The 27,324-nt window shown below is 39.2% G+C and overlaps 1 protein-coding gene across 1 annotated transcript in view; it reads left to right on the top strand.

Moving 5' to 3' along the window:
* LOC111144434 (CUB and Sushi multiple domains 1) overlaps nucleotides 1–27,324 on the top strand; it is a 1,720,260-nt gene that overhangs the window by 1,115,657 nt on the left and 577,279 nt on the right. The window contains exon 8 of the mRNA XM_022498737.1: nucleotides 26,544–26,668. Within this exon, the coding sequence (XP_022354445.1) occupies nucleotides 26,544–26,668 (125 nt within the window). The remainder of the gene's footprint in view (nucleotides 1–26,543; nucleotides 26,669–27,324) is intronic.

The raw sequence follows: 27,324 nt of genomic DNA, 5'->3' as shown, positions 1-27,324 counted from the left end.
TTTCTCCATTATTCTTCAGCTATATTCTCTGTAAAACTCTAAAGCATATTGTGTTGAAAACTTTCACATGTTGTACTGTGGATGCTTTTCACTATTTGAATCAGTCCTAAACATTGAATCTTAAATATGTATGATCAAAATTTGTCTCCAGAATTTTTTTCTCCTCTTTTTAATTAATTACCTGCCCATATTCTAATGCATTTTGGTTGATGTTTTAAAAAATAAGTGGAGCAAAAATTTACCTATAGCCTCACAATTATCTCATTCAGGTTCTAGAATAATGAATATAAATGCCATTCAATGCAATTTTTTTTTCAGAAAATGTTATGATTCATTTTACTAAAAGGACTGTGATGAACTAGAGACTACTCTCCAATTGTGGCAGTATTAATGTAGTGCATTATGATTATATTATTATTTGTATAAATAATAATTACAATATCATGTCTTTGGATTTTTGAATTCCTTTCCATTAGTTCAAGAAACATTTGCCAGCTTCCAAGGTGGATACTCACACTGGGAGTATGCTTCAAAATAAAGAAGAAAGGGCATAAGGGAAATGTTTTCCTCTCCTAAAATCTCACCTTTTTTTTTTTTTTTATAAACATAAAATATATTTTTATCCCCAGGGGTACAGGTCTGTGAATCGCCAGCTTTACACACTTCACAGCACTCACCATAGCACATACCCTCCCCAATATCCATAACCCCACCCCCCATCTCCCAACCCCCCACCCCCCATCAACCCTCAGTTTGTTTTGTGAGATTAAGAGTCATTTATGGTTTGTCTCCCTCCCAATCCCATCTTGTTTCATTTACTCTTCTCCTACCCCCTTAACCCACCATGTTGCATCTCCTTTCCCTCATATCAGGGAGATCATATGATAGTTGTCTTTCTCCGATTGACTTATTTCACTAAGCATGATACCCTCTAGTTCCATCCATGTCGTCGCAAATGGCAAGATTTCATTTCTTTTGATGGCTGCATAGTATTCCATTGTGTATATATACCACATCTTCTTTATCCATTCGTCTGTTGATGGACATCTAGGTTCTTTCCATAGTTTGGCTATTGTAGGCATTGCTGCTATAAACATTCGGGTGCACGTGCCCCTTCAGATCACTACGTTTGTATCTTTAGGGTAAATACCCAGCAGTGCAATTGCTGGGTCATAGGATAGTTCTATTTTCAACATTTTGAGGAACCTCCATGCTGTTTTCCAGAGTGGTTGCACCAGCTTGCATTCCCACCAACAGTGTAGGAGGGTTCCCCTTTCTCCGCATCCTCGCCAGCATCTGTCATTTCTCTACACCAACAACAAATCTCACCATTTTAAAAAGGAAAACAGGAAGATAGGTATAGAGAGTTTGGGCTGGTAAAGTGAGCTGAAACTGAAAATGTAGTTAAAGGGAAGCCTGGAGGGCTCAGTCGACCAAGCATCTGCCTCTTGCTCTCAGCTCAGGTCGTGATCTCAGGATTGTGAGATCAAGCCCCAAGACAGGCTCCAGGATCAGCATGAAGTCTGCTTCAGGGTCTCTCTCCCTCTCCCCCTGCCCCTCCTGTTCATTCTGTCTCTGTCTCTCTCTCAGATAAATACATACATCTTAAAAAAAAAACAAAAAAACAGTTATACCACCAAAGAAGGAAGAAGTATAATTGTAGTAGCAATGGTTATTTTAAAAAATGTTATTTAATTTTAACTTTTTATTATATTAGTTTCAAGTGTACAATATAATGGTTCAGATATTTTACACATTTCTCAGTGTGCATGAGGATGAGCGTGACCTTACTCCCCTTTACTTCACTCCTCACCACCTTCTCCCTTCTGGTAACCGGGAGTTCTCTGTATTTAAGAACCTGGGTTTGTTGTTGTTGTTGTTTGTCTCTTTTTTTCTTAAATTCCACATATTAGTGAAAAAGATAAGTAGCAATAGTAATTTTTAACAGGCTAGAGAGAGAATAAAATTGCCTATAGGCTGGCTGTCATGAAGTTGGTATGATTGGTATATACCAATGTGAGTATATACACTCACACACTCACACACACATACATATATATACACATATTTCTGTATGTGTGTGTGTGTATATATATATATATATATATATATAGTATTTTTCCATTAAAATGTAACAAAAGGCTTTTGATTTCGTAGCAGTGTCTGTCCAGTTTGAAGCAGATGGAGAGTTGTATTGTTTTCAGGTTAAAGATACAAAGTTTGAGTGTAGTTAAGGAGCTGGTGTTTTAGTTCAAGTTCCTTTGAAGCAGAGCTCGAGATGAGGAGGATTCTTTTTCAAGTGATTTTTTTTTTCTTTTCTTTTTTTTAATGTGCACTTTGGAGAAACAGAACGGAGGAAGCAGGATAGGGCCAGGGTGAAAAACGAGCAAAGATGCGAGCTGCTTTTAACTGGTGATGAGCTTCAGTCTCTGAACCCAGGAGTTTTAGGCCACAGATCACACCAACCAGCTGGCTCCATCTTTTATACCAACCCCCACCCCCACCCCTGCCGGTCTGTCACTGGCTTCCTTCGTTTGACTCAAGGAAGTTCTCCAGAGCCTGGCTTGGCTCGAGTAATTGTTAGCCCTCTCAGTGGGTGTGATGCGTCCTCATGGCTACGCTGGTCTATTAAAGACAGGGGCTGACTTCCACTATCACATAAAATATGTCAGTTGAAGGCATTCAGGAATTTTATCATTTGAAGATAAATAATATAAATGAAACTTACACATTCTTTTTTTTTTTTAATTTGCACACTCTTACTAGAATCCATCAAGTTTTGTTTTGTTTTGTTTAATTAACGTATAATGTATTATTTGTTTCAGGGGTACAGGTCTGTGAGTCATCAGTCTTATACAGTTCACAGGGCTCGCCATAGCCCATGCCCTCCCCAATGTTCCATTGAGTTTTTTATCCTAGGAAATCTTTTCTTATCTCAAAAACGACTACGTCCATTTTCCCTCCCCCACAACAAAATGTTCCCCATGCCTCACTTCCAAATAACCATACACATCCTCCCATTAGACTTTGCGGCAATGAATCCTCATGATTGTTCACATGTCCATTTTCCCTGTCTGACTCACGCTTCCCTAGTGCAGCAATGGTGTCTTAGTCATCTTGCCTCTTGGTGACTAAAATAGTGCCTGCCACCCGGGCACGCAGCGTCTACAATGCAAGTGCACTGTGTGGATGAGGGAGAGTGCCCATGGGCACTCCGTCACCCCTGAAAATCTTCACGGGAATCTGGAAACGTCTTTGACCTATTTGGCAGACCTCCTTTTTTAAACATAGTCAGTGAAATGCTATCTGGCAATGCCAAATTGTTCAAATTGCATCCTGTAGTAAAGAGAATTAGAGAAACGTCTTAATCTCCAGAAGATCATGAGGAAACTTCCGAGGCCAGTCTCCAGTGTCCATTTAGCATAAGGGTAGTAACGGAATGTTCTGTGAGCATCTTAGGTGCCTATGCTGACATTTGTTCCAGCTTGTTCTTACCACAGCCTTATTTCCAAAGAAGAGGTTTAATTTCGGGATAAACATTAGCTCCTAAGGTTGTGTTGATATGTGTTGGGGAAAGCCAAGGACGAAACGGAGTACCTTATCTCAGATGAGACATTCAGACTTCCAAATATCTCATTTTTCTGGGGAATCTCTATTATTGCTTACATGTCTCCAAGTTCATGGCAATCAAATAATATAAGGGAAAATGATTTGGAAGATTAAACTTCCTGTAAGACTAAACACAGGGGCACCTGGGTGACTCAGTCAGTTAAGCATCCGCCTTCGCTTCAGGTCACGATCCTGGGATCCTGGGATGAGCCCTACATTGGGCTCCTTGCTCAGTGGGGAGCCTGCTTCTCCCTCTCCTTCTGCTCCTCCTCCTTCTCATGCTCTTGCTCTCTCTCTCTCTCTCTCTGAAACGAATAAATAAAAAATATTTAAAAAATGAATAAATACAAATGTAAATATTTTTGCTATCTTTGAGTGTATATGTGTGTGCATACATATGTGTGTATCTGCAGAACTGTGACAAGCCAGTTCTACTAACTCTACACCTCAGAGGACTATCTCTCTAGATGATCCTGATAACTACAAATAAAACATTTTTAAGAAGAGATTTTATTTATTTATTTGTCAGAGTGAGAAAGAGAGAGAGAATGAGCAGGGAGAGGGGCAGAGGGTGGGGCAGGTTCTGCACTGGGCAAAGAGCCTGACGTGGGATTCTGGAATGATCCTGAGATCCCTGATCCCAGGACGCTGAGATGAGACCAGAGCTGAAGTCAGATGCTTTACTGAGCCACCCAGGTGTACCAAAAAAGCCTGTTTTATGTTTTTCTTTCCAATGTGAATATATTTTATTTCTTTCCCTTGCCTGAAGGGTCTGGGAAAAACCTATATTATGAGATTGAATACAAGTGGAAGACATGAGACATTCCTGCTTTATTCCTTTTTTATAAGTTTTAATTATTATTAGTAATCTCTGTCCCCAGTGAGGGGCTCAAACTCACGAGGTCGAGATCAAGAGTCGAATGCTCTTCCCACTGAGCAGACCGGTACCCTCGTTCTTGCTTCATTCTTGATCTTTGGTCGAAAACATTCAGGTTCTCATCCTTAAGTGATATTAGTTGTAGGTTTTCATAGATTACTTTTATCAGGTTAAGAAAGTGCCCTTCTATTCTTAGTTTGTTGTAAGTTCTTACCAGAATTTGATAAAGATTTTGTCAAAAGTTTTTTCTAGTTCTGTTGAGATGATCTGTTCTGTTTGTTCAGTTGTTAATATAATTAATTATATTAATGGATTTTCTTGCATTCTGGGATACATTAATTTGGTCATGATATATAAATATATATGTGTTTGTGTTCTCACAAGAGATAGTGGCCTCTAGTATATTCTTATATACACTTATATAGTATGTGTATATATGACTTATAATGCTTGGTCTGGTTTTGCTATTAGAGTAATGCTGGTCTAATAAAATTAATTAGGGAATATTCTCTCATCTGTAATATCCTGAAAGATTTTGTTTAGAATTGATAATGTTTCTTTCTTAAATTTTTGAGTGACTTGTCAATGAAGTCATCTGGAATTGGAATTTTCTTATGAAAATTTTTAAATTACAACTTTTCTTCTACTTTACAAGCTAATTCAGATTCTCCCTCTACTCGAGTATGTAGCTTTGACAGTTTGTCAATCTCAAGGAATTTTTCAATTTTTATCCAAAAAATTGTCAGATTTATCATCATAATGTTATTAATAATTTTTCCTTATTGTCTTTTAAATCAGTAGTGATGGCACAGTCCTAATTTCTGATGATGGTGATTTGAATTTTCTATTTTACCTGATACATCTGACTAGTGATATGTCATTGTTATTAATCTCCAAAAAACTACATTTGGTGTCACCAATTTTTCTATATCAGAGTTATTTATTTTGTACTCTGTTGATTTCTGCTCGTTTATTATTTTCTTTCTTCTGATCACAATAGGATTGATTTGCCCTTCTTTTTCTGGTTTCTTAAGACGGAAGCTGTGATTTAAGACCACGTTCTAACGTGGGTTTTCAGTGCATTGTCTTTCACTCTAAGGTGGAGTTCACTACGCCCCATAAGTACTGTGTTTTCTGTTGCTTGCCGTTCAGAATACTGCCTGTTATCCTTTGTGATTACTTCTGTGACCCACGGTTTACATGACAGTGTTTCAACTTTCTAGGAATTTCCCAGGAACTGTGTGGTCAGAGAACATGCTTTTACGACTCGAGTCCTTTTCAACTGACCAAGAGTTGCTTTCTGCCCTATAATATGCTCTATTTTTGCAAGCATTTTGTGTAAACTGGAAATAATGTATATTCTGTCACGGTAGGTGAAATAGTCCGTAGATATCGATTAGGTCAAGCAGAACACTGTCGTGCAGGTCTTTACTATCCTCACTGATTTCTGACCATTTGTTCTGTTCTTGAGAGAGGTATATTGAAATTCTTTACTGCGATTGTGGATTTGTCTATATTTATTATAGTTTTATCAGCTTTTGCTACATGTATTTTGAAGCTCTGTTACATACATGTTTAAAGTTGCTTGTATTTTTAAAAAAATATTTAAATTCTAGTTGATATTATATTGTATTGATTATATAGATAATATATATGTATATTGTATCTATTAGTATTGTATAGACACCACATGTTATAGCATACAGTGCCATATTGGTTTCAGGAGTAGAATCCAGTGGTTCATCACACATACAGCACCCAGTGCTTATTATCACAAGTGCCCTCCTTAATACCATCCCCCATCCAGCCCATCCCCCCACCTCCCTCTGTCAACCCTCAGTTTGTTCTCTATTGTTAAGACTCTCTCTCTCTCTTTTTTTTTTCAGTATGAGTGACTTTTTTTCCCCAACATTCAGTGATTCATTAGTGACGTATAACACCCAGCGCACATCACAGCTCGTGCCCTCCTCAATACCTTGTCTTCTTAATGAACTCACACTTTTGATGTTATGAAGTGTCCCTCTTTATCTTGGGTAATATCTTTTCCCTCTGAAATCAACTTAGCCCTCTTTTATCATAGCCACTCCTACTTTTTTCTGATTTTTGTTAGTATGGTAACACTGTAAACGGATTCATACGTCTGTTGCTACATTCAGTCTGTTACATTATGTTTTTTTGGTTAAAATATTTTTAAAAATCCTGCCTCACATATGGTTGAAAAATAAATGAACTTTATTTTATTTATTTTATTTTATTTTTTCCAAGTTTTTATTGAAGTTCCATTTCACTAACATACAGGGTAATATTAGTTTCAGTATTAATTTAGTGTAGATTTAGTGATTCATCACTTACATAAATACCCAATGCTCATCACAAGTGCACTCCTTAATGCCCATCACCTACTTAACCCATCTCCCACCGTCTCCCCTCCAGGAACCATCAGTTTGTTCTCTGTGGGTAAAAGCCTGTTTCTTGTATGTGCTACCGGGAGTTTGACAGCTCTACAAGTGTAAATATTTTTCCAGTAAGTTATACGGAGATATATAATATGTGATATTATAAAAATTGACGAATGATATTTTCTTAAATATTGGTTGCAATTTAGAATATGAAATCATAAGAATAAATATTTTATACTTCTTTATCTTAAAAACCATCGGTCTAGCTTCCATCCTGAAATGTTTCAGACATGCACGATTTTGTACCATCCTGCCTTTGTCATTTGACAAATAATTGATTGAGTTATGAGTGCTTCCCAATGTTGATACACTTCCCTACACAATATCAAAAACACTGTATGTCTTAATATCTCTATAGATCTTACTGGAAAAATATTTAAGCTTCGGGAAGGTGTCAAACTCATGGTGACGCATACAAATTTTCAAAATTTCTAATTTTTATTAAAAAACTTGAATTTTATTATTGGCTACAATTTTGTCAGTTATTTTTCTTGAATAAATCTCTCATTCAAAAAAAGGGCTCATTCATTCAATTTTTAAAGAGCATGTCTGACAACTCAAATATTAACAATAATAGCTTATCAGTTATTTTTTCAAATAAGAAGGGATTCTGTGAAAATAAAGCAGTTAATTCAGCTCACAATCCAAACAATTTCAGTGCACTTTTTTTCCTTGAGATCGTGTCAGACTTCAGTATACACCACAGATGCATTATGTACTCAATGGTCAAGATTTATTAAAATTGAAAATTTTTTCTCCTTCCTCAAGACCTTTCTTAAGTGATGCTGGCCTCTATTCATCCTCCTCCTCCCCCTCCTCTTCCTTCTCCTTCTTTTTCTTCTTCCTCTTCATCCTCATCTCCTTCTCCTCCTTCTCCTCTCCTCTCCTCCTCCTCCATCTCAATGCTAGAACATGGTGCTATTGCTTCCGTTTACGTTAGGTCACTATCATCTTTGCTCACCATTGCTTTTTCACCATCAGTGGAAATAGCAACACATGGGGAAAAGCACACATCTCTTAGTGTTATAAAAACTATCTCATGTAAAAATATCATACCCTCTGAAGAGGTCTCATTACCCACTCCAGGGGTCTGTGGGCCACACCTTGAAACAAGGTGCATTAGATAGGAAAGTTGACTCTATACAGCATAAAAATATTGTTGAAGGCATAAGAAAAAAGGATATGTGGACAAAGAAACATGCTATTTAGATATTTTCTATGGTTCTACTAAATTAAAACCCAATGTCATCCCAACTAGTAGTTTGGTACTATGTAGTGATCCTGGGTATCCTTTGTGTAAAATCATTATTCATTGACTGACCGCCTCCCTCCAGTGACAGTAGAATCCATGTGCATTCATACGCAAACAGAAGATCACAACCATGTAAAAATGCCTTATGACCACGGAGAGGAATGACATGTCATGGGCCCAGCATATAATAAGCTGACTATAAATGCTGGTGTTTTAAAAAGAGGGAGGATATTCTTGATTGTTTAAAGTCTTTTTGAGACTGTTTTTAATGAAAGGCAATTCAGTTCTTTCTAAATTCATGTAATCAAAACTAATGACTAACATATAATCCAAACTAATGACCAACATTGTCAAGAAGAGTGGATAGAATTCATTTGTAGTTAGCACTGTAATTATATGTAATTTGGGGCTGTTTCTGTTTTTAAAATGTGCACTTTATTAGGTTGGTAAAATATTCCTCATCTGATTTTATTTATATTATTATTTTTGTTTCTATGGAAGTCTTTTTTTCCCCCATAAGCAATCTAAATATTAATTCCAGTATTATCTATAAAGAATTCTAAATATTGAAGCCTAAAACTCAAAGGTTCCTTATTTGAATTCAAATCACTTTGGGGACAATTTTCAGACATTTTGTTCACCACTGACCACTCTCTGAAAGACAAAGTATATTCGTTAGAGTGGAATATTTATGAATAGATTGATAGGAAAATTCAGACACCACATGTAAGGGGTGGAACAGGAGTATGGATGGAGAATTTATGGATGGATGGTGACATCTATTAACTATCTATTTCCTATGGTAGTAAGATAGGTAGGTACTATAGGTGCAGGTGGAGATCATCATCCCAACTTTTGCAAACATAGCTATTGAAATTCAGAATGTTAACATGCCAAGATACTGTCTCTAGTCATAGTTAGAGCTGGGATTTGAAGCCAGATCTTCTTGACTCCAAAACCCTTCTTGGCCTCAAAGGATTGTTAATAAGGACAATTACAATGACTGAATGTTTTCACACCTGCCATGCAGGGCTACTAGATGGGGTGTTCAGTTTGTGGACACCACCAGTTAGCCACGTGAGGAGTCAAGATGTGGTTCGAACCTAACCTTGAGCTCAGTGTTCCAACCCATGTGCCTTAGCATGGGGTTACTTTGTTCTAAGTGACAATTAAGAGCAAATGTCACCTTGTAATTTTGTATAAAGGATTTATATAGACTAGCAGCACCCGTGCTCACACTGCTGGGTATAGTAGGTTTTTTTATATAGTATATAAATAGTGTATATTATATAGAAATATTATATAGATAGCCACACATTATAGGTTCTATGTATATTGTATAAACATTGCATATGATATATAAATATTATATTTTATATTGTTGCTACATGTTATAGGTTCTTTATGTATATTATTTATAATCTTATGTTGTGTTCTTTATAAAATTCTTTATCACATTTAATTCAGGCTGAAATTGAATTTAGGGACCTCTGGTTTCTGAAAAACGTGGGCTTCCATCCTCTTCTGTGACCCTTCCTCCTTTTCTAACTTTTCTCCCATATGTGCACCTCTCACTACCCTACATGGCAGAACCACATTTAACAACAATCCTAAATTTGTTTGAACTCTTTGTTACCTAGCCTAAAACTCCCTCCTCTCAGGAAGTAGCCACTGCTGTCCTTAGGGTTCTGTGTTTCTGTTTCTGATTCTTAGTCATATTCGTTTTTTTTTTTTTTTTTAAGATTTTATTTACTTATTTGACAGAGAGAGATCACAAGTAGGCAGAGGGGCAGGCAGAGAGAGGGGGAAGCAGAGAGAGAAGGGGAAGCAGGCTCCCCGCTGAGCAGAGAGCCCGATGCGGGGCTCGATCCCAGGACCCTGAGATCATGACCTGAGCCAAAGGCAGCGGCTTAACCCACTGAGCCACCCAGGCGCCCCTCTTAGTCATATTCTTAAGCACAGTTTTCCCTCCTGCCATACCTCACCACCCATGAAAATTGTTCTCAGGTGATAGATATCCCACAGGTAGAGTAGGACGAGCTAATATAGAAACACGAGGTGCTTGAAGAAGCAAGATTGGGGAATGCTGACACAGGCTCCATGGTTCCCCCTAGGATGGGTATTTTGTAGGACAGAATATTTTCTAATCGTGTCTGCCTTTCCCATCCACACAATCGCCTTCCGTTTGTAGGATGAGGAGTCTTTACTACCACCTTGCTTCACCCCATAATTTCAGCCTCTTCAGCACAACTGTTTATGTCACGTGTTTATGTTTCTCTCACGTTAGATGTATGTTTCTATCATGTTGAATTGTGAGGTCCCGATGGAAAGAGGACAGGACAGGATTTATTGATTTGATTTCTTATTACTGTGCTCAACATATGGTAGACAGGTTTTTATGTTAAATTGGATTAAATTGAAACTAATAAGACTGTTGCTAGGGTATGCAGTCATAGCCTAATTAGCATCCAGCTAAACCCATTAAATTTATTGCCATCAGGCAGAGAAATTATAAAATTTTCTTAAAACATGACCTATGCTCAAAAGAGAATTTGGGTGTTGGGATAGTGATAATTCTGACTTAAAAAACAAATATTTAGGGACACCTGGGTGGCTTAGTCATTAAGTGTTTGCCTTTGACTCAGGTTATGATCCCAGGGTCCTGGGATTGAGCCCCATGTTGGGCTCCCTGCTCAACGGGAAGCCTGCTTCTCCTTCTCCCACTCCCCCCGCTGTGTTCCCTCTCTCACTGTGTCTCTGTCTGTCAAATAAATAAATAAATAAAATCTTCTAAAAAATAAGTAAATAAAAGAAAAAAGAAAAAAAATCCAAATATTTAAATTCTTGACTTTTATAGATCACTATTCAAATTAATACTATGTGTTCTTACATCTTGGCCCTTTTTACTCAAAGGAATCTCACATTTATATGAATATATGAAGTCAAGCAGTGCCAGGTGGAACTATGAGTCCTCCCATGAAGAAGAACCTGGGATGCATAAAATACAGTTACATAAACAATGTGCAGCAGGGGAAATCCATATCCCGAGTCTATTGATAAACTGCTGCTCATTTCTACCTTCCATACTCACCCCTCTTTCTTTTCTTATAACACGCTGATAATTCATTTTATTTTATTTTATTTTATTTTTATTTTATTTTCCTTTGGTGTTCTTTACCCCTGGTCATTTTCTTTATAGTTTTAAAATGTTGGTGCAGCAAGCTTTAGTATTTCTCCACTGTGAGTTAAAATCAGGGACACCAGAGCCATTTGCCTTTTGTTACATGAAAATATAAAGAATTACACTAACAGCATATAAGCCAGCATACAAGCCATGTAAAATTGGAAAAATATTGGAGGGACATCACTCGTTTCAATGCTGTTTGCTAAAGGTGGGTGTCTCATTTTCTATAAGATTCACTGTTACTAAGAGACTATAGTCTGCGACAAATATTTGCCAATGACTACTCTTCTTTCAAAGAGCCCTGGCTGTATTTTTAAAAACTACTTAAAGAAATATCACAACCAATATTTTCCTGTCCACATTATCTGAAACCATTATGTGCCTCTGAAAGAGGGCATCCCATGCGTGTTTCAGGTCGCGCTTATCCGGCCAAAGCTGTTTCCAATAAAGAATCCACCCAGCAGAACCCACGGAACATTTCCCCTCTCTCTTCCATAGTCTTTCCAGTGTCTGCAACAATAAATTATTTTTTTTATCAAAATAACAATATCCATCGAAGTAGTTTTCTGGAACAATAAATCATGGTTATTTAGGCATACCCTAATTTGTCAGTTTCAAAATGCAAGTGATAGTTGGGGCGCCTGGGTGGCTCAGTGGGTTAAAGCCTCTGCCTTCAGCTCAGGTCATGATCTCAGGGTCCTGGGATCGAGTCCCGCATCGGGCTCTCTGCTAGGCAGGGAGCCTGCTTCCTCCTCTCTCTCTCTCTACTTGTGATCTCTCTCTCTCTGTCAAATAAATAAAATATTAGGAAAAAAAATGCAAGTGATAGTTGATGACATCATTAGTCCACTTGGTCATCATCAACAGAAATGCCTTTTTAAGGACTGGGTAAATACTAATGCTCTCTACAGTGACTTTGGGTAATGCAGTTTATTTCTCTGTTTATTGGTTTCCCCCTCTGTAAAAGAAGGAGTTGAAATAGAAGACTCAAGGATTTCTGAAGTCTGATAGAGCTGCAAAGGTCTGTCTGTGTCTCTTAGTTATAATTCTCCTTTGTCTCTTAGAGCATACAGTTCTACAAAACTACTATGATGCTACTAAGTGGTGCCAACAACCTTGAGGCCATAGGAAGCATGTGAGTTCATCATCATTGATACACAGAAGAGTTGTCAACTTTAAGAATATAAATGCAGTGAATGCTAAGTAATTAACCAGTGCATTTATTACTTGGGGTCATTCTCTTGCTCCCCACTGTTTCCAATTCACTTAAAAAGTCCTCGGCATCTCTGATCACTTGCTTCTTTGCCTAATGCACTTCCACCAAAAAATGCATCCATGGAAAGAATGGATGGAGAGTTCGTGTTCATTGATCGCCACTAGATAGAGAGCTGCCAGCCACTGTGCTCTTAACTGTCCCCAAAGATTCTGAATTAATTGACTAGGAATATGGCCCGAGTGTTAGGATTTTCTTTTAAACTTTTAATTGTGGTAAAGTGTATTTAGCATAAAATTCACTGTCTTAACCGTTTCTAAGTACACAGTTCAGCGACGTTAAGCTCATTCACATTGTGCAACCATCCCCACCATCTGTCTCCAGAATTATTTCATCTTCCAGAACAAAGCAGTAACTTCTCATCCTCCAGTGCCTCTGTCTCCTAGAAACACATTCTGTGTTTATGAAGTGGATCCCTCCAGCTACCTCAATATTTGGATTTTTTAAGTGCCCATGTGATTTCAACAGGCAGACAAGTGAACCGCCACTGGACTGCCTGGTGTATGTCAACCACAATAAGTTATTAGATAGATGGTGTAACCAATCAGAAGGGCTCACACTTGAAAACAAGCATTTAAGATCATGTATCTTGTGCGAAAGCCTCTTCCAATAACTTGTCTTCAATGACATGTATGTGTCTGCAAAAGCTTAAGAAACAAGGGTTGCCAACTTGATTTCCCCCTACAAAAATATAGCCCAGTCATGGCCTCCGTCGAATAATGTTCTAGAGAAAAATAATAAAGAAGTAAGTCCTGTGAGCAGCTTCCGTGAGTGAGCAGGGATTTCAGAGGTACCATGATGGAATAGTATGGGAAACCAGAAAACAATGGCAAACATGAGTCTAGAAGTAAATATTTAGGCACCACTGAGCTTTTTGGAACTTCGTATTACCAAGCTTGTTTTCCCAAGATCACAAGAGGAGGGTTACTGAAAAACTTCTGCTTGTGACTGGAGAGGACCTCCTGGCTCTGAACACACAAGGAGACAAAGAAAATGGGAGAAGAGCCTATGGGAAAGTTCTGTCATTGAGCATCCAGATCCTCTCTCCACCTGTTTCTTTCCAAAATGCATCCTTTGTAATAGTGTGGACCTGGCTTCTGCTTCTGCAGGAACAGTGGTGGGTGGGTGGTGAAGAGGAGGCTTTACCGTTTCTACTTTGTCAGACAGGAAACCCTCTTGCTGGGCAAATGGCAGATTCCCACGATCTTTTAGCATCCTTGGAAGACTGAAATTAAATTGCCTCATGGGAAAAGTTACACGCCTTCCTCAATGTCGTGCTTCCAAAGGCTGGTCACAGTTTGAAGATCTCTTGCCAGTTGAAGGCCCTTTGTCCTGGCATTGTGGTTACTCATCCCCTTGAAGTGCCTTATGTTCCAATCATTGTTAGGGGTCTTTGTTGCACAATTGTTAACATACAGCCTCTAAAAATAATATGAAGTATTAGTTTCTGTTCTTTCCTTAGGCTAGTGGGATCCATCTACTCTGTGATGCATTTCTAGTGGTGCTCAATTGCCTCAAGGTTTGAGGAGATGAGTCTGGAAATTGTCTCTATAAAAAGAAAAAAAAATGACCCAGAAATTATACATTATGTGTGAAAATCAAAAGAGTAGCAAAAGACATTCCAAAATTCACAGTGGCTGTGCATTGATCTCTCTGACGATGGCTATATCTATGCCACTGTGCAAGCCGTGCACTTTGATGGCATCTTAGGCACAAGTGCCTGGGTTAGCACAGATTGTCCTTGTAGGTTTTCAGTCTCCTGTATGAGGACCACATCTTTCTTGAAATGGAGAGCGGCCAGTTAAGTATCAAAGGTCCTTTCTGAGTGGGCAACAGACTCACTCGTTAGACAGTCAGTGGGCTTATCTGAAAGTTACTTATTTCGGGGACAGTATAAGCTCAATGCTAAGGTCTGGGACAGATTTCCAAGTGAACAAAACACAGGGCATTCCCTCAGGATCCTTTGTTCTTGGTACCTGCCTTCTCTGGGTGGCCTGTTTGCCCAGACTCACATTGTCTGGACTCGTGTGCTTTCAGTTAATGTTTCTCAAATGACACATAGAAGGGAGCATTAAAAGAAGAAAGTTCCTTATCAAAGAGAGAGAAAGTAGCAGGGGTGAAGGGCGGGAAACCAGAGTTGTGTGTCTCTGGGGAAGAAACTCTGGGCCAGCGGGGAGTGGGACACTTGCTGAGGTTTTCAGAAGAGCTTCCCAAAATACCATTGTGGACAGACCTGGCTGTCTTCAATTCCCAGAACAAACCGTCTACTCTGAAGCCAATAGGCTTTCTGTGAAGTGTAGGTTGGGGAGTTCAATTTAGAACACCTGCACTCATTTTGGGAAAACAAAACAAAACAGTAAATAAATTCTGTGTATCGTCTTTTTCTAGTAGTAACCTTTTTTTTACCCTTTCACTAAAGGCAAAATGTATTGTTTTCCCATAGCAGAGCAGATTTATTTAACTCGTTGTGCATTAATTGATGAACTATCTCTTGCCCCAAGAGCTCATCAGTACAACCTTCTACCTTGCACAGTGCCCAGTGCATAAAAGGCTGACCATAAGCAATTGTCAAGTCGAGGTAGGGAAGGCAGAATCAAGGCCAATAGACGAGGGAGAAGAGCAGATACGTTTCTTTGCCAGCATTATTTCTCAGTCCTGCTTTACTGGCAAATTGTCATACATGGCCTTGGGAACGTGGCTTCTCTTCATTCCTTCCTTCAACACGTATTTTCGAGTGTCTTTGATGTGCCAGTCCCTTCTTTGGGCACTGGGGATATTTATGAATAGGGTTAGAACTTGAGTCTAACCATTGTAAAGATGTTGAAGGACATTGGAATTGCTCCTGACAGTTTTCCTCTCATTTCTTTCCTTGGATCAAATACCATTTTCTTTTCTTTTTGTAAAGTTAGGAAATACCTTCAAATCATTCTAATTTGGTTTTCTAGAAATTTCTTTGCACCCTCCTCTAGAAACCACTGGAAGAATTAATTTTATTTATGGGAGGTAGTCAATTGTTAATGATTAAGAAAACCAGTAAGGAGAAAGAGGCAGAGAGCAAAATGAAAGCTGAGATGGGGAGAAGCAGGAGAGACACCTGCATATGATAAGGATGTTGTATTATTTGCAAAGTTAACTAAAATGTGTATAGGAGATTGAATTACGGGCTCGTGAGTTCAGATGTACAGCATGAAATTTTATTTATACTATCATTATTTTTTTTTAACAAATCCCCATTTTTCCTGTGTCAGAAAATTTTGTGTATTCATTGTTGAAGCTGTGAAAATCAATGATGTGTCAATTCATTAGGATTAAAGTCAATTACTTCCTTCCTTCTCCTGCCTTTACAATGTTAAATGCCAGTGCTTAAGGAAAGGCCATCCCAGCAGAAGGGGGGAAGAGACATGATGTGTCCACCTCATCTCTGCCCTGTGGATTGCCCCCACATTCCCCCAAGGCTCTGGAAGGACGCACACCCTCCTCCTGGCTGGTGAATGACTTCCAAATCTATGGCCTCCGCAGCCAGCACATAAGCGATGTGAATGTTTGGGGGTGCACTGCTCTGTCATTCCAGGGCCCCATCCTCTCAGTCTTAATTAGGCTAGCCATACTTCCATGCTTTCCCCTGGAAAGGCTGTACCATAAGACACAGAGACTTCACTGTGTGGTCAGAGCTGGAAAATGAGAACAAGTCTGGTATTACCCTGGGATCCTCACAGAGAACACTGAAAGATGCTGTCTCGTTCCATCCCCATACTCCAACTTGCTTCTTGGTCCAAGGCATGGTAGGAAAACATGGCCCCATGTTTCCACAGCCATGACACAGCCTCCTCTCTTGTCCCTGCTAGTGTTCCCTGTCCTTCACCGCTCCAACCTGGATTTCTGCTTTCAACAAAGAGGCAGATTCTCTATCTACCTCTCATCTATCTATCATCTATCTCCATCTATTGATCTATCTATTGATTCAGAAAACTCCTAATGGAGAAATTGGTTTCTTCATTAGATTTGATAGAAGTCAACCAGTATGGGTTGAGGAAAGATGTGGAATCTCTCTATCCAGATGCTTTATATCTCCTATAATTCATAGACAGTTAGATGTCACATATCTTATTTTGGATTCTGCTTTGAACTTTAAGTCACTTTAGGTGCTTTCTTCATTTTTTAAAAAAGATTTTATTTATTTATTTGACAGAGATCACAAGTAGGCAGAGGGGGGGCACACAGAGAGGGGGAAGCAGGCTCCCCACTGAGCAGAGAACCCGATGTGGGGCTCGATCCCAGGATTCTGAGATCATGACCTGAGCCGAAGGCAGAGGCTTTAACCCACTGAGCCACCCAGGTGCCCCTTCAGTTTTTTGTTATTTTTTAAATCAGAAATAATTATGGTACCAATATTAAATTAATGCACAGCTATTATTTAGGGAAACCAAATTTGGAAATGGTTCTTGTTAAAACGGAGCCATATTTAGAAATAGTTCACTCACCTCAAAAGATTCTTCAAATCATGGTCGTTAAAGTCAAGTAGATGGTGACAAATGAAATGTCTTTGGAAATCAGAAATTTGAGTGATGAGCTTTTCAGAAGAGCTAAGCATTGAAGAACTGAAGCATTTATTTTCTCTGTTCTATTTAAAACACAAAATATGCTACTTTTACTGTGTAACTTAAATTTTGCAACTTAGGTATTGATTATGTACAATGTATCTTGATCTTACACAAATTCAGTTCTCTGTTATTTCTTACACTTTCCAACTACTAGCAATTGTCAAAGTTGTTCAACACAATTAATCTAAGATGTTCTAAATTTACCTGTCAATGAGAAGGTATTAATAACTTCTTTTTTTCTGGAATTTTCTTCTAAGAGTTCTTTCCAGAAAATCAACTTAGATTAGGTTGGGACCTTGATAAATTTTAACGTTTTATTAACATTTGCATCTTGGATACCTCAAGTGAAGTAGCATATAGATGTTCAATAGAAATGTGTTACAAGGATGATAAAATGTGTGAAATCTGAGATTTTGGTAAATAGAAGGAAGTGAAGATGGCGCTGAACACAGAAATAAGAGCCGTTTTCAGAACAAAATGTTTGGATTTATTGCATCTATTTACTGTGGCTCCAGAGGTTTAAACAAAAGCCAGTGAGCAGAAACGATGGACAGTGTGTCTAACTGATGTATGGGACAGACTGATGATGAAAATGAAAATTAGGTCTAGAATTTGATTTTTACACTTTTCACTTTCAAAGATAAGACCTGGTAAGTACCTACAATACAGTGTTTCTAAAAATCGGTCCATAGAGTTCTAGCTGCCCTGGATAGTTGGTGAGAAGGGGCTTCCTGGATATATAAGCTTGGGGGCTTTTATATACTTTATCTTCTCTTAAGGAAGCAGAATACATTTTCTCATACTTAATTTCAGTACCCTGAGAAGCCCCTTTAGAAATGAAGCATGCTAACTGTTGTTGAATCCAGAATTTTTCAAGTCGGCCCCCCCTGATGTGATGATTTGTGCAGACAACTGTGCCATCCCCAGATTGTTATTTAGAAGTGTGGGAAATTCTGACATAATTTCACTTGGGTAATATTCACTCTGAGATCATAGACGAAATGATTTTAATAAGCAGGAAGGGACAGCATTAGTTTATTTTCCCTCACTCTTGCATCTATTCTTAACTGTATCCATGCCATGAGTCACTGTGCATCTTTTCCCACAGACTCCCTGGCATTCTCATTTTTGTCAACATGAATTTGAGGGTCTATCCAATAGAAAACATATGTGGAATTTCCTCTTGTAATAGGCTTGTCTGATACTAAAACTACCACACTCAGCTCCATGCCAGACAAAGGCTTATAGGAAGGAATCACATGTGTTTGGACCTGCGGTGAGTCTGGCACATTTTGTTATACACCTGTTGAATCATTGTTTTGCAAGATTTTGTTGCTCCTACAACCTTAGAGCATCAGGTTTGCAGATGCACCTCTGGAGCCAAAACCAGGTGTCATCCAACTTTAGGCTGGATAGATTGCTTTTTTCTAGAACAAATGATTTTTTTTCCCTAAGGTGTTTTTCTGAAATAGCATATCACTCGCCTTGTGAATGTAATGTTTGTGGTAGTAACATAGAATTTTTATACTTGAATAAAAAGTATTTTATTTTTTAATCTTTTTTATGGCATATAATGTATTATTTGTTTCAGGGGTACAGGTCTGTGAATCATCAGGCTTACACAATTCACGGCACTCACCATAACACATACCCTCCCCAGTGTCCATCATCCAGCCACCCTATCCCTCCCCCTACATCCCCCCCACAACCTCAGTTTGTTTTGTGAGATTAAGAGTCTCTTACATTTTGTCTCCCTCCCCAGTCTCTTGTTTCATTTAACCCTTCTTTCCCCCACAAATCCCTGCCTTACCTCTCAAATTCCTCATACAAGTGAGACCATGATAAGTGTCTTTCTCTGATTGACTTATTTTGCTTAGCATAATACCCTCTAGTTCCAACCATGTCATCGCAAATGGCAAGGTTTCAATTTTTGATGGCTGCGTTGTATTCCATTATATATTTACACACACACACACACACACACACACACACACACACACACACCTTCTTTACCCATTCATCTGTTGATGGGCATCTAGGATCTATCCATAGTTTGGCTATTGTGAACATTGTACCATAAACATAGGGGTGCACGTGCCCCTTCAGATCACTACGTTTGTATCTTTAGGGTAAATACCCAGTAGTGCGATTGCTGGGTTGGAGGGTATCTCTATTTTCAACTTTTTGAGGAACCTCCATGCTGTTTTCCAGAGTGGTTGCACCAGCTTGCATTCCCACCAACCGTGTAGGAGGGTTCCCCTTTCTCCGCATCCTCGCCAACAACTGTCATTTCCTGACTTGTTAATTTTAGCCATTCTGACTGGTGTGAGGTGGTATCTCATTGTGGGTTTGATTTGTATTTCCCTGATCATGAGTGATGTGGAGCACTTTTTCATGTGTCTGTTGGCCATCTGGATGTCTTCTTTGCAGAAATGTCTGTTCATGTCTTCTGCCCATTTCTTGATTGGATTATTTGTTCTTTGGGTGTTGAGTTTGATAAGTTCCTTATAGATTTTGGACACTAGCCCTTTATCTGATATGTCATTTGCAAATATCTTCTCCCATTCTGTTTGTTGTCTTTTGGTTTAGTTGACTGTTTCCTTGGCTGTGCAAAAGCTTCTGATCTTGATGAAGTCCCAATAGTTCATTTTTGCCCTTGCCTCCCTTGCCTTTGGCAATATTTCTAGGAAGAAGGTGCTGTGGCTGAGTCAAAGAGGTTGCTGCCTTGTTCTCCTCAAGGATTTTGATGGATTCCTTTCTCACATGAGGTCTTTCATCCATTTGGAGTCTATTTCTGTGTGTGGTGTAAGGAAATGGTCCAGTTTCATTCTTCTGCATGTGGCTGTCCAATTTTCCCAACACCATTTGTTGAAGAGACTATCTTTTTTCCATTGGACATTCTTTCCTGGTTTGTCAAAGATTAGTTGACCATAGAGCTGAGGGTCTATTTTTAGTCTCTATTGTGTTCCATAGATCTATGTGTCTGTTTTGTGCCAGTACCATACTGTCTGGAAGATGACAGCTTTGTAATAGAACTTGAAGTCTGGAATTATGATGCTACCAACTTTGGCTTTCTTTTTCAACATTCCTCTAGCTATTTGGGGTACTTTCTGTTTCCATATAAATTTTAGGATTATTTGTTCCATTTCTTTGAAAAAAATCAATGGTACTTTGATAGGGATTGCATTAAATGTGTAGATTGCTCTAGGTAGCATAGATATTTTCACAATATTTGTTCTTCCAATCTGTAAGCATGAAACATTTTTCCATTTCTTTGTGTCTTACTCAATTTCTTTCATGAGTACTTTATAGTTTCCTGAGTACAGATTCTTTGTCACTTTGGTTAGGTTTATTCCTAGGTATCTTATGGTTTTGGGTGAAACTGTAAATGGGATCAACTCCTTAATTTTTCTTTTTTCTGTCTTGTTGTTGGTGTATAGAAATGCAACTGACTTCTGTGCATTGATTATATATCCTGACACTTTACTGAATTCCTGTATGAGTTCTAGCAGTTTTGGAGCGGAATCTTTTGGGTTTTCCACATAAAGTATCATATCATCTGCAAAGAGTGAGAGTTTGACTTCTTTGCTGATGCAAATGCCTTTTATTTCTTTTTGTTGTCTGATTGCTGAGGCTAGGACTTCTAGTACAATGTTGAATAGCAGTGGCAATAGTGGACATCCCTGCCATTTTCCTGACCTTAGGGAAAAAATTCTCAGTTTTTCCCCATTGAGAATGATATTTGTTGTGGGTTTTTCATAGATGGCTTTGATGATATTGAGGTATGCACTCTCCTTCCCTACACTTAGAAGAGTTTTGATCAAGAAAGGATGCTATATTTTGTCAAATGCTTTTTCAGCATCTATTGAGAGTGTCATACGGTTCTTGTTCTTTCTTTTATTATTGTATTATATCACATTGATTGATTTGCGGATGTTGAACCAACCTTGCAGCTCTGGAATAAATCCCACTTGGTCCTAGTGAATAATCCTTTAATGTACTGTTGAGTCCTATTGCCTAGTATTTTGGTAAGAATTTTTACATCCATGTTCATCAGGGAAATTAGTCTATAATTCTCCTTTTCGATTGGGTCTTTGTCTGGTTTTGGGTTCAAGGTCATGCTGGCTTCATAAAATGAGTTTGGAAGTTTTCCTTCCATTTATATTTCTTGAAACAGTTTCAGGAGAATAGGTATTTATTCTTCTTTAAATGTTTTATAGAATTCCCCTGGGAAGCCATCTGGCCCTGGGCTCTTGTTTGTTGGGAGATTTTTGATGACTGCTTCAATCTTCTTACAGATTATGGGTCTGTTCATGTTTTCTGTTTTTTTCTGGTTCAGTTTTGGTAGTTTATGTGTCTCTAGGAATGCATCCATTTCTTCCAGATTGTTGAATTTGCTGGCATATAGTTGCTGATAATATGTTCTTATAATTGTTTGTATTTATTTGGTGTTGGTTGTGATCTCTCCTCTTTCATTCAGGATTTTATTAACTTGGATCCTTTCTTCTTTCTTTTTGATAAGTCTGGCCATGGGTTTATCAATCTTATTAAATCTTTCAAGGAACCAACGCCTAGTTTCATTGATCTGTTCTACTGTTCTTTTGGTTTCTATTTCATTGATTTCTGTTCTAATCTTTATTATTATTTCTTTTCTTCTGCTGGGTTAAGCTTTATTTGCTGTTTTTTCTCCAGCTCTTAGGTGTAGGGTTAGGTTGTGTATTTGAGACATTTCTTGTTTCTTGAGAAAGGCTTATATTGCTATATGCTTTCCTCTCAGGACTGCCTTTACTGCATCCCAAAGATTTTGAACAGTTGTGTTTTCCTTTTCATTTTTTTCCATGAATTTTAAAAATTCTTCTTTAATTTCCTGGTTGACCCATTCATTCTTTAGTAGGATGCTCTTTAGCTTCCGTGTATTTGAGTTCTTTCCAACTTTCCTCTTGTGATTGAGTTCTAGCTTCAGAGCATTGTGGTCTGAACATATGCAGGGAATGATCCCAATCTTTTGTTACCAGTTAAGACCTGATTTGTGACCCAGGATGTGATATCTTCTGGAGAATGTTCCATTTGCACTAGAGAAGAATGTGTATTCTGCTGTTTTGGGATGGAATGTTCTGAATATATCTGTGATGTCCATCTGGTCCAGTGTGTTATTTAAGACCTTTATTTCCTTGTTGATCTTTTGCTTGGATGATCTGTCCATTTCAGTGATGAGGGTGTTAACGTCCTCTACTATCATTGTATTATTATCAATGTGTTTCTTAGATTTTGTTAATTGGTTTATATAATTGGCTGCTCCCATGTTAGGAGCATAAATACTTAAAATTGTTAGATCTTCTTGTTGGACAGACCCTTTAAGGATGATATAATGTCCTTCCTCATCTCTTATTATAGTCTTTCGCTTAAAATCTAATTGATCTGATATAAGGATTGCCACCCCAGCTTTCTTTCTTTTTTTTTTTTTATTTGACAGAGATCACAAGCAGGCAGAGAGGCAGGCAGAGAGAGAGAGGGGAAAGCAGGCTCCCCACGGAGCAGAGAGCCCAATGCGGGGCTCGATCCCAAGACGCTGAGATCATGACCCGAGCCAAAGGCAGAGGCTTTAACCCACTGAGCCACCCAGGCACCCCAACCACCCCAGCTTTCTTTTGATGTCCATTAGCATGGTAAATTGTTTTCCACCACCTCACTTTAAATCTGGAGGTGTCTTTGAGTCTAAAATGAGTTTCTTGCAGACAGCACATTGATGGGTCCTATTTTTTTATCCATTCTAATACCCTGTGTCTTTTGGTTGGGGCATTTAGCCCATTTACATTCAGGGTAACTATTGAAAGATATAAATTTAGTACCATTGTATTGCGTATAAGGTGACTGTTACTGTATATTGTCTCTGTTCCTTTCTGGTCTACTACTTTTAGGCTCTCTCTTTGCTTAGAGGACCCCTTTCAATATTTCCTGTAGGGCTGGTTTGGTGTTTGCAAATTCTTTCAGTTTTTGTTTGTCCTGGAAACTTTTTATTTCTCTTTTTACTTTCAATGACAACCTAGCCGGATATAGTATTCTTGGCTGCATATTTTTCTCATTTAGTGCTCTGACTATATCATGCCAGCTCTTTCTGGCCTGCCAGGTCTCATCTCTGTGTATAAGTCCACTGCCAATCTAATATTTCTACCATTGTATGTTACAGACTTCTTGTCCCAAGCTGCTTTCAGGATTTTCTCTTTGTCTCTGAAACTTGTAAGTTTTACTATCAGATGATGGGGTGTGGACCTATTTTTATTGATTTTGAGGGGGGTTCTCTGCACCTCCTGGATTTTGATGCTTGTCCCCTTCCACAAATTATGGAAGTTCTCTGCTATAATTTGGTCCAATGTACCTTCTGACACTGTCTCTCTTTCTTCTTCTTCTGGGATCCCAATTATTCTACTATTGTTTCATCTTGTGGTATCACTTATCTCTCGAATTCTCCCCTCGTGGTCCAGTAGTTGCTCATCTCTTTTGCTCAGCTTCTTTTTTCTCCATCACTTGGTCTTCTATATCGCTAATTCTCTCTTCTGCTTCATTTATCCTAGCAGTAAGAGCCTCCATTTTTGATTGCACCTCATTAAAAGCTTTTTTATTTCAACTTGGTTAGATTTTTGTTCTCTTATTTCTCTAGAAAAGGATTTTATTTCTCCAGAATGGGATTCCCTAGTATCTTCTATGCTTTTTTCAAGCCCCGCTGGCACTTTTTGTCATTCTGAACTCTAGTTCTGACATCTCACTAATGTCCATATTCATTAGGTTCCTAGCAGTCAGTACTGCCTCTTGTTCTTTTTTGAGGTGAGTTTTTCCACATTGTTATTTTATCCAGATAAGAATAGATGAATAAGAGAATAAAATACTAAAAGGATAACAATGACCCCAGAAAAATATGCACTAACCAAGTCAGAAGAGACCTGAAACTGGGGGGAGAAGAAAGGAAAAAAAAAAAAAGATATGATTAGGCTGGTGAATAGGGAAGAGGCACATACTTGATTTTGGGTTTATTTTGGTGTGTTAGATGAAATTGCCTCCCAAATTTTTAAAGAAATAAAAACTTTATGTATACACACACACACACACACACACACACACAAAGGGTAAACATGATGAAGGAATGGAATGTGACTGTAAAGATGAAAATTAAAAATAGATATTAAAAAAGGAATTGATAAGAAGTTGGGTGAAAAAAGAAAAAAACAAAGAAGAAAATAGGATCAGGCTGGAGACTAGAAGAAAGCCATATGCTAAATTTAAGGTATGTTTTGGTCTGTTAGAGGAAACTGTATCCCAAAATTTTAAAGGAAGAAAAACTGATATGTATACCAAAAAATGCTAAATACAATTAAGGGATAGAATATGACTTTAACAAAGGAAATTTAAAAATATTTTTAAAAAGGTATTGATAAGATAAAAGAGATAAAATAGGTCAAATAGAAAAGAGGAAAAGTTAGAAAAAAGATAGAATAAGAAAAAAATACAATTTAAAAAATTTACCTTTCCAATACTAAAGGCTCATGGGGAAAAGCCATGAATTCTGTGCGTTGCTTCCCCGCGGGAGTTCCTCTGTTCTCCTGGATCGGTCGCTCCGTCTGGCTGTGGTGCTGCCGATCTCCTGCAGGAGGGGCCGGTGCCGTGATTCTCAAGTGTCTTTGCCGGAGGCGGGATTGCGCCGCCCGTGCAGGGGGCCGGGCTAAGTCAGCCGCTCGGTTCGCTCTCGGGGCTTTTGTTCCCCGAGCGCTGTCCGTAGAGTCTGGGGGGCGGGGGGGGGGGGGGGGGGGGGGGCGAAGGGGGGGGCCGCCGGGTCTCTGGCTGGAGGGGCCGGAGAGCTCGGGCCGCTCCTCAGTGCGCCCTCGGGGATGAGCCGTCAGTCCCTCCCGTCTCCCTGGTCTCCGGCCGCTCCGAGCTCCCCTGGCCTGTGACCGGGAGTTTCTGTCTCTGGTGCGCGGCCCTGTTTGGAGTCAAACTGAGCAGGTTCCTGCCTCACATTCCTGTACCGCTCCTCCCACAGGAGAAAGGAGAGGGTCTTCCCAGAACTGCTACTTGTGGGGTCCCTGCTCGATCCCAACTCTGCTGGGGATGACAGTTTATGGCAACTCCTCAGCTCCATCTCTGCCCCCGGCTTCCCCGCTCCAATATGGGGCAGCTCTGCTGCACTCAGGTACTCTCCATCTTTCTGTGACCCTGGGGACCTGAGACCACACTGTCCCCGCGAGGGTTCCACCCCCGCTTAGTCTCTGGAGCGATGTCCCTCCATGGAGCAGACTTCTAGAAGTTCTGATTTTGTGCTCTGCTGCTCTGCTGCTTGCAAGGAGCAGCTGACAGAGCCCCCCCGCCCGCCCATCTTCCCGTGGCTTCGGATTCACGTCTCCGCACGTCCTGCCTTCCAGAAAGTGGTCACTTTTCTGTTCCTAGAATCGCTGCTCTTCTCTTCGATCTCCTGTTGGGTTTGTAGGAGTTTGGAATGGTTTGATAACTGTCCAGCTGATCTCCTGGGATCAGAGGAAATTTAGGTCTCCTATTCCCAACATAGATTTGTTTTTAATGAGACATTTTTTCCCTCCTGCCCTTCTTTGGGAGAATTTTATTCTATTTTGTTGTAATAAAACACTTCTCATGAGGTCTATCCTCTTAGTCATCTATAAGTCCACATTGCTGTTGACTTAGAGGCTCAATGTTGTGTATCTGGTCTCTAGAGCTTTTTCATCTTAGTAAAATGAAACTTTATGACAGTTGGTTAATAACACCCCATGTCTGCTCCCCCCAGGCTCCTAGTAACTCCCCTCCAGCCCTTGATTTTATGAATTGGCTATTTTAGGTCCTTCACGTAAGTGGGGCCCTGCAGTACTTGTCTTTCTGTGTCCTGAGACATTTTCCTAACCTGGACTTTCTCAATCCTTGTTTTTGTAGACACTTATTCACACAGAAGGGCTGCAACATTGTTTTATTGTCAGGGTATGCAACTGTTTCTCTACACCCATGAAGTCCAGTCACTTTTGTTATTTCGTCTATTTTGCAGATAAGAAATGAAGGTTCATACATTTATTTAGCTCTGAAGTTGGCACAACGGAAATTGGAACCCAGGTCTTGAGACTCTATCCCATGCTACATTACGTGGTTATATCTAAGAATAATCTCTAATGCATTGCTTGAAGTGTGTTCTTGATTGGATGGTGTAAGACACTCGGAGCACTACACTGATTTTTTTTTTTTTTAAGAAGGCTTCCAAGAATAATCTGGGTTGTTTTGTTTTGTTTAATTGCTTAGGGTTGGTGCAAATGTACAGTTCTCCTGTGAGGACAATTATGTGCTCCAGGGATCCAAGAGCATAACCTGTCAGAGAGTCACAGAGACACTGGCTGCGTGGAGCGACCATCGGCCCATTTGCCGCGGTAAGGTGCACGCACTGATGTCCTCGCCCTGGTTCTGTCTTCCATCACAGTTGGCTCGTTTTGTGAATGCGCGGGGAGACTGAAGGGCAGAGCAGCCTTGTTTATGTGTCATACAGACAAAGCAGAACAAAGCAGAAAATGATGCATGTTTTCCTAGTGATGAAGGTAGAGAAGATATATTTCTTTGAAATTGGTTAGCCAGCAAGCATTTCCAAGGATATTAGTGGTTTTGAAATTTCAGGAGCTATGGGAGCAAATCTAATCATTGAGATGCATGCACACAGACTTACTCAGTATAACTTGGTACTTGCCTATATATACACACAGCGTTTGCATATTATGGAAATAGGTTATATAACCAGATCCTTTGGCAAGTTTTATGCACGCCCCTGCAGATCTAAAAATGCTCACCTTTCAAGGGCAGTGAGGTTAATTCTTGGGTTTTGATGATACCAGTGATAAAGGGAGTTGTCAGCACTATCCTGAGTTAATATTTCACCGATAAATTATCTTAAACTCATCTCTGACATAGCAGAGCCGAAGATGCTTCATCATCGTCCTCACAGATGCCAAATCTTGACGGGTCACTTCCAGGAAGTATAGGAATGGTCCTACCAGAATTATACAAACCACAGTCAAACCAGCAGAAAACCATT

This window comes from Enhydra lutris, unplaced genomic scaffold, assembly GCF_002288905.1.
Source record: "Enhydra lutris kenyoni isolate GAN:26980312 unplaced genomic scaffold, ASM228890v2 scaffoldscaffold11, whole genome shotgun sequence".
Classification (NCBI taxonomy): domain Eukaryota; kingdom Metazoa; phylum Chordata; class Mammalia; order Carnivora; family Mustelidae; genus Enhydra; species Enhydra lutris.
This window is presented reverse-complemented; position numbering and strand designations above follow the sequence as displayed.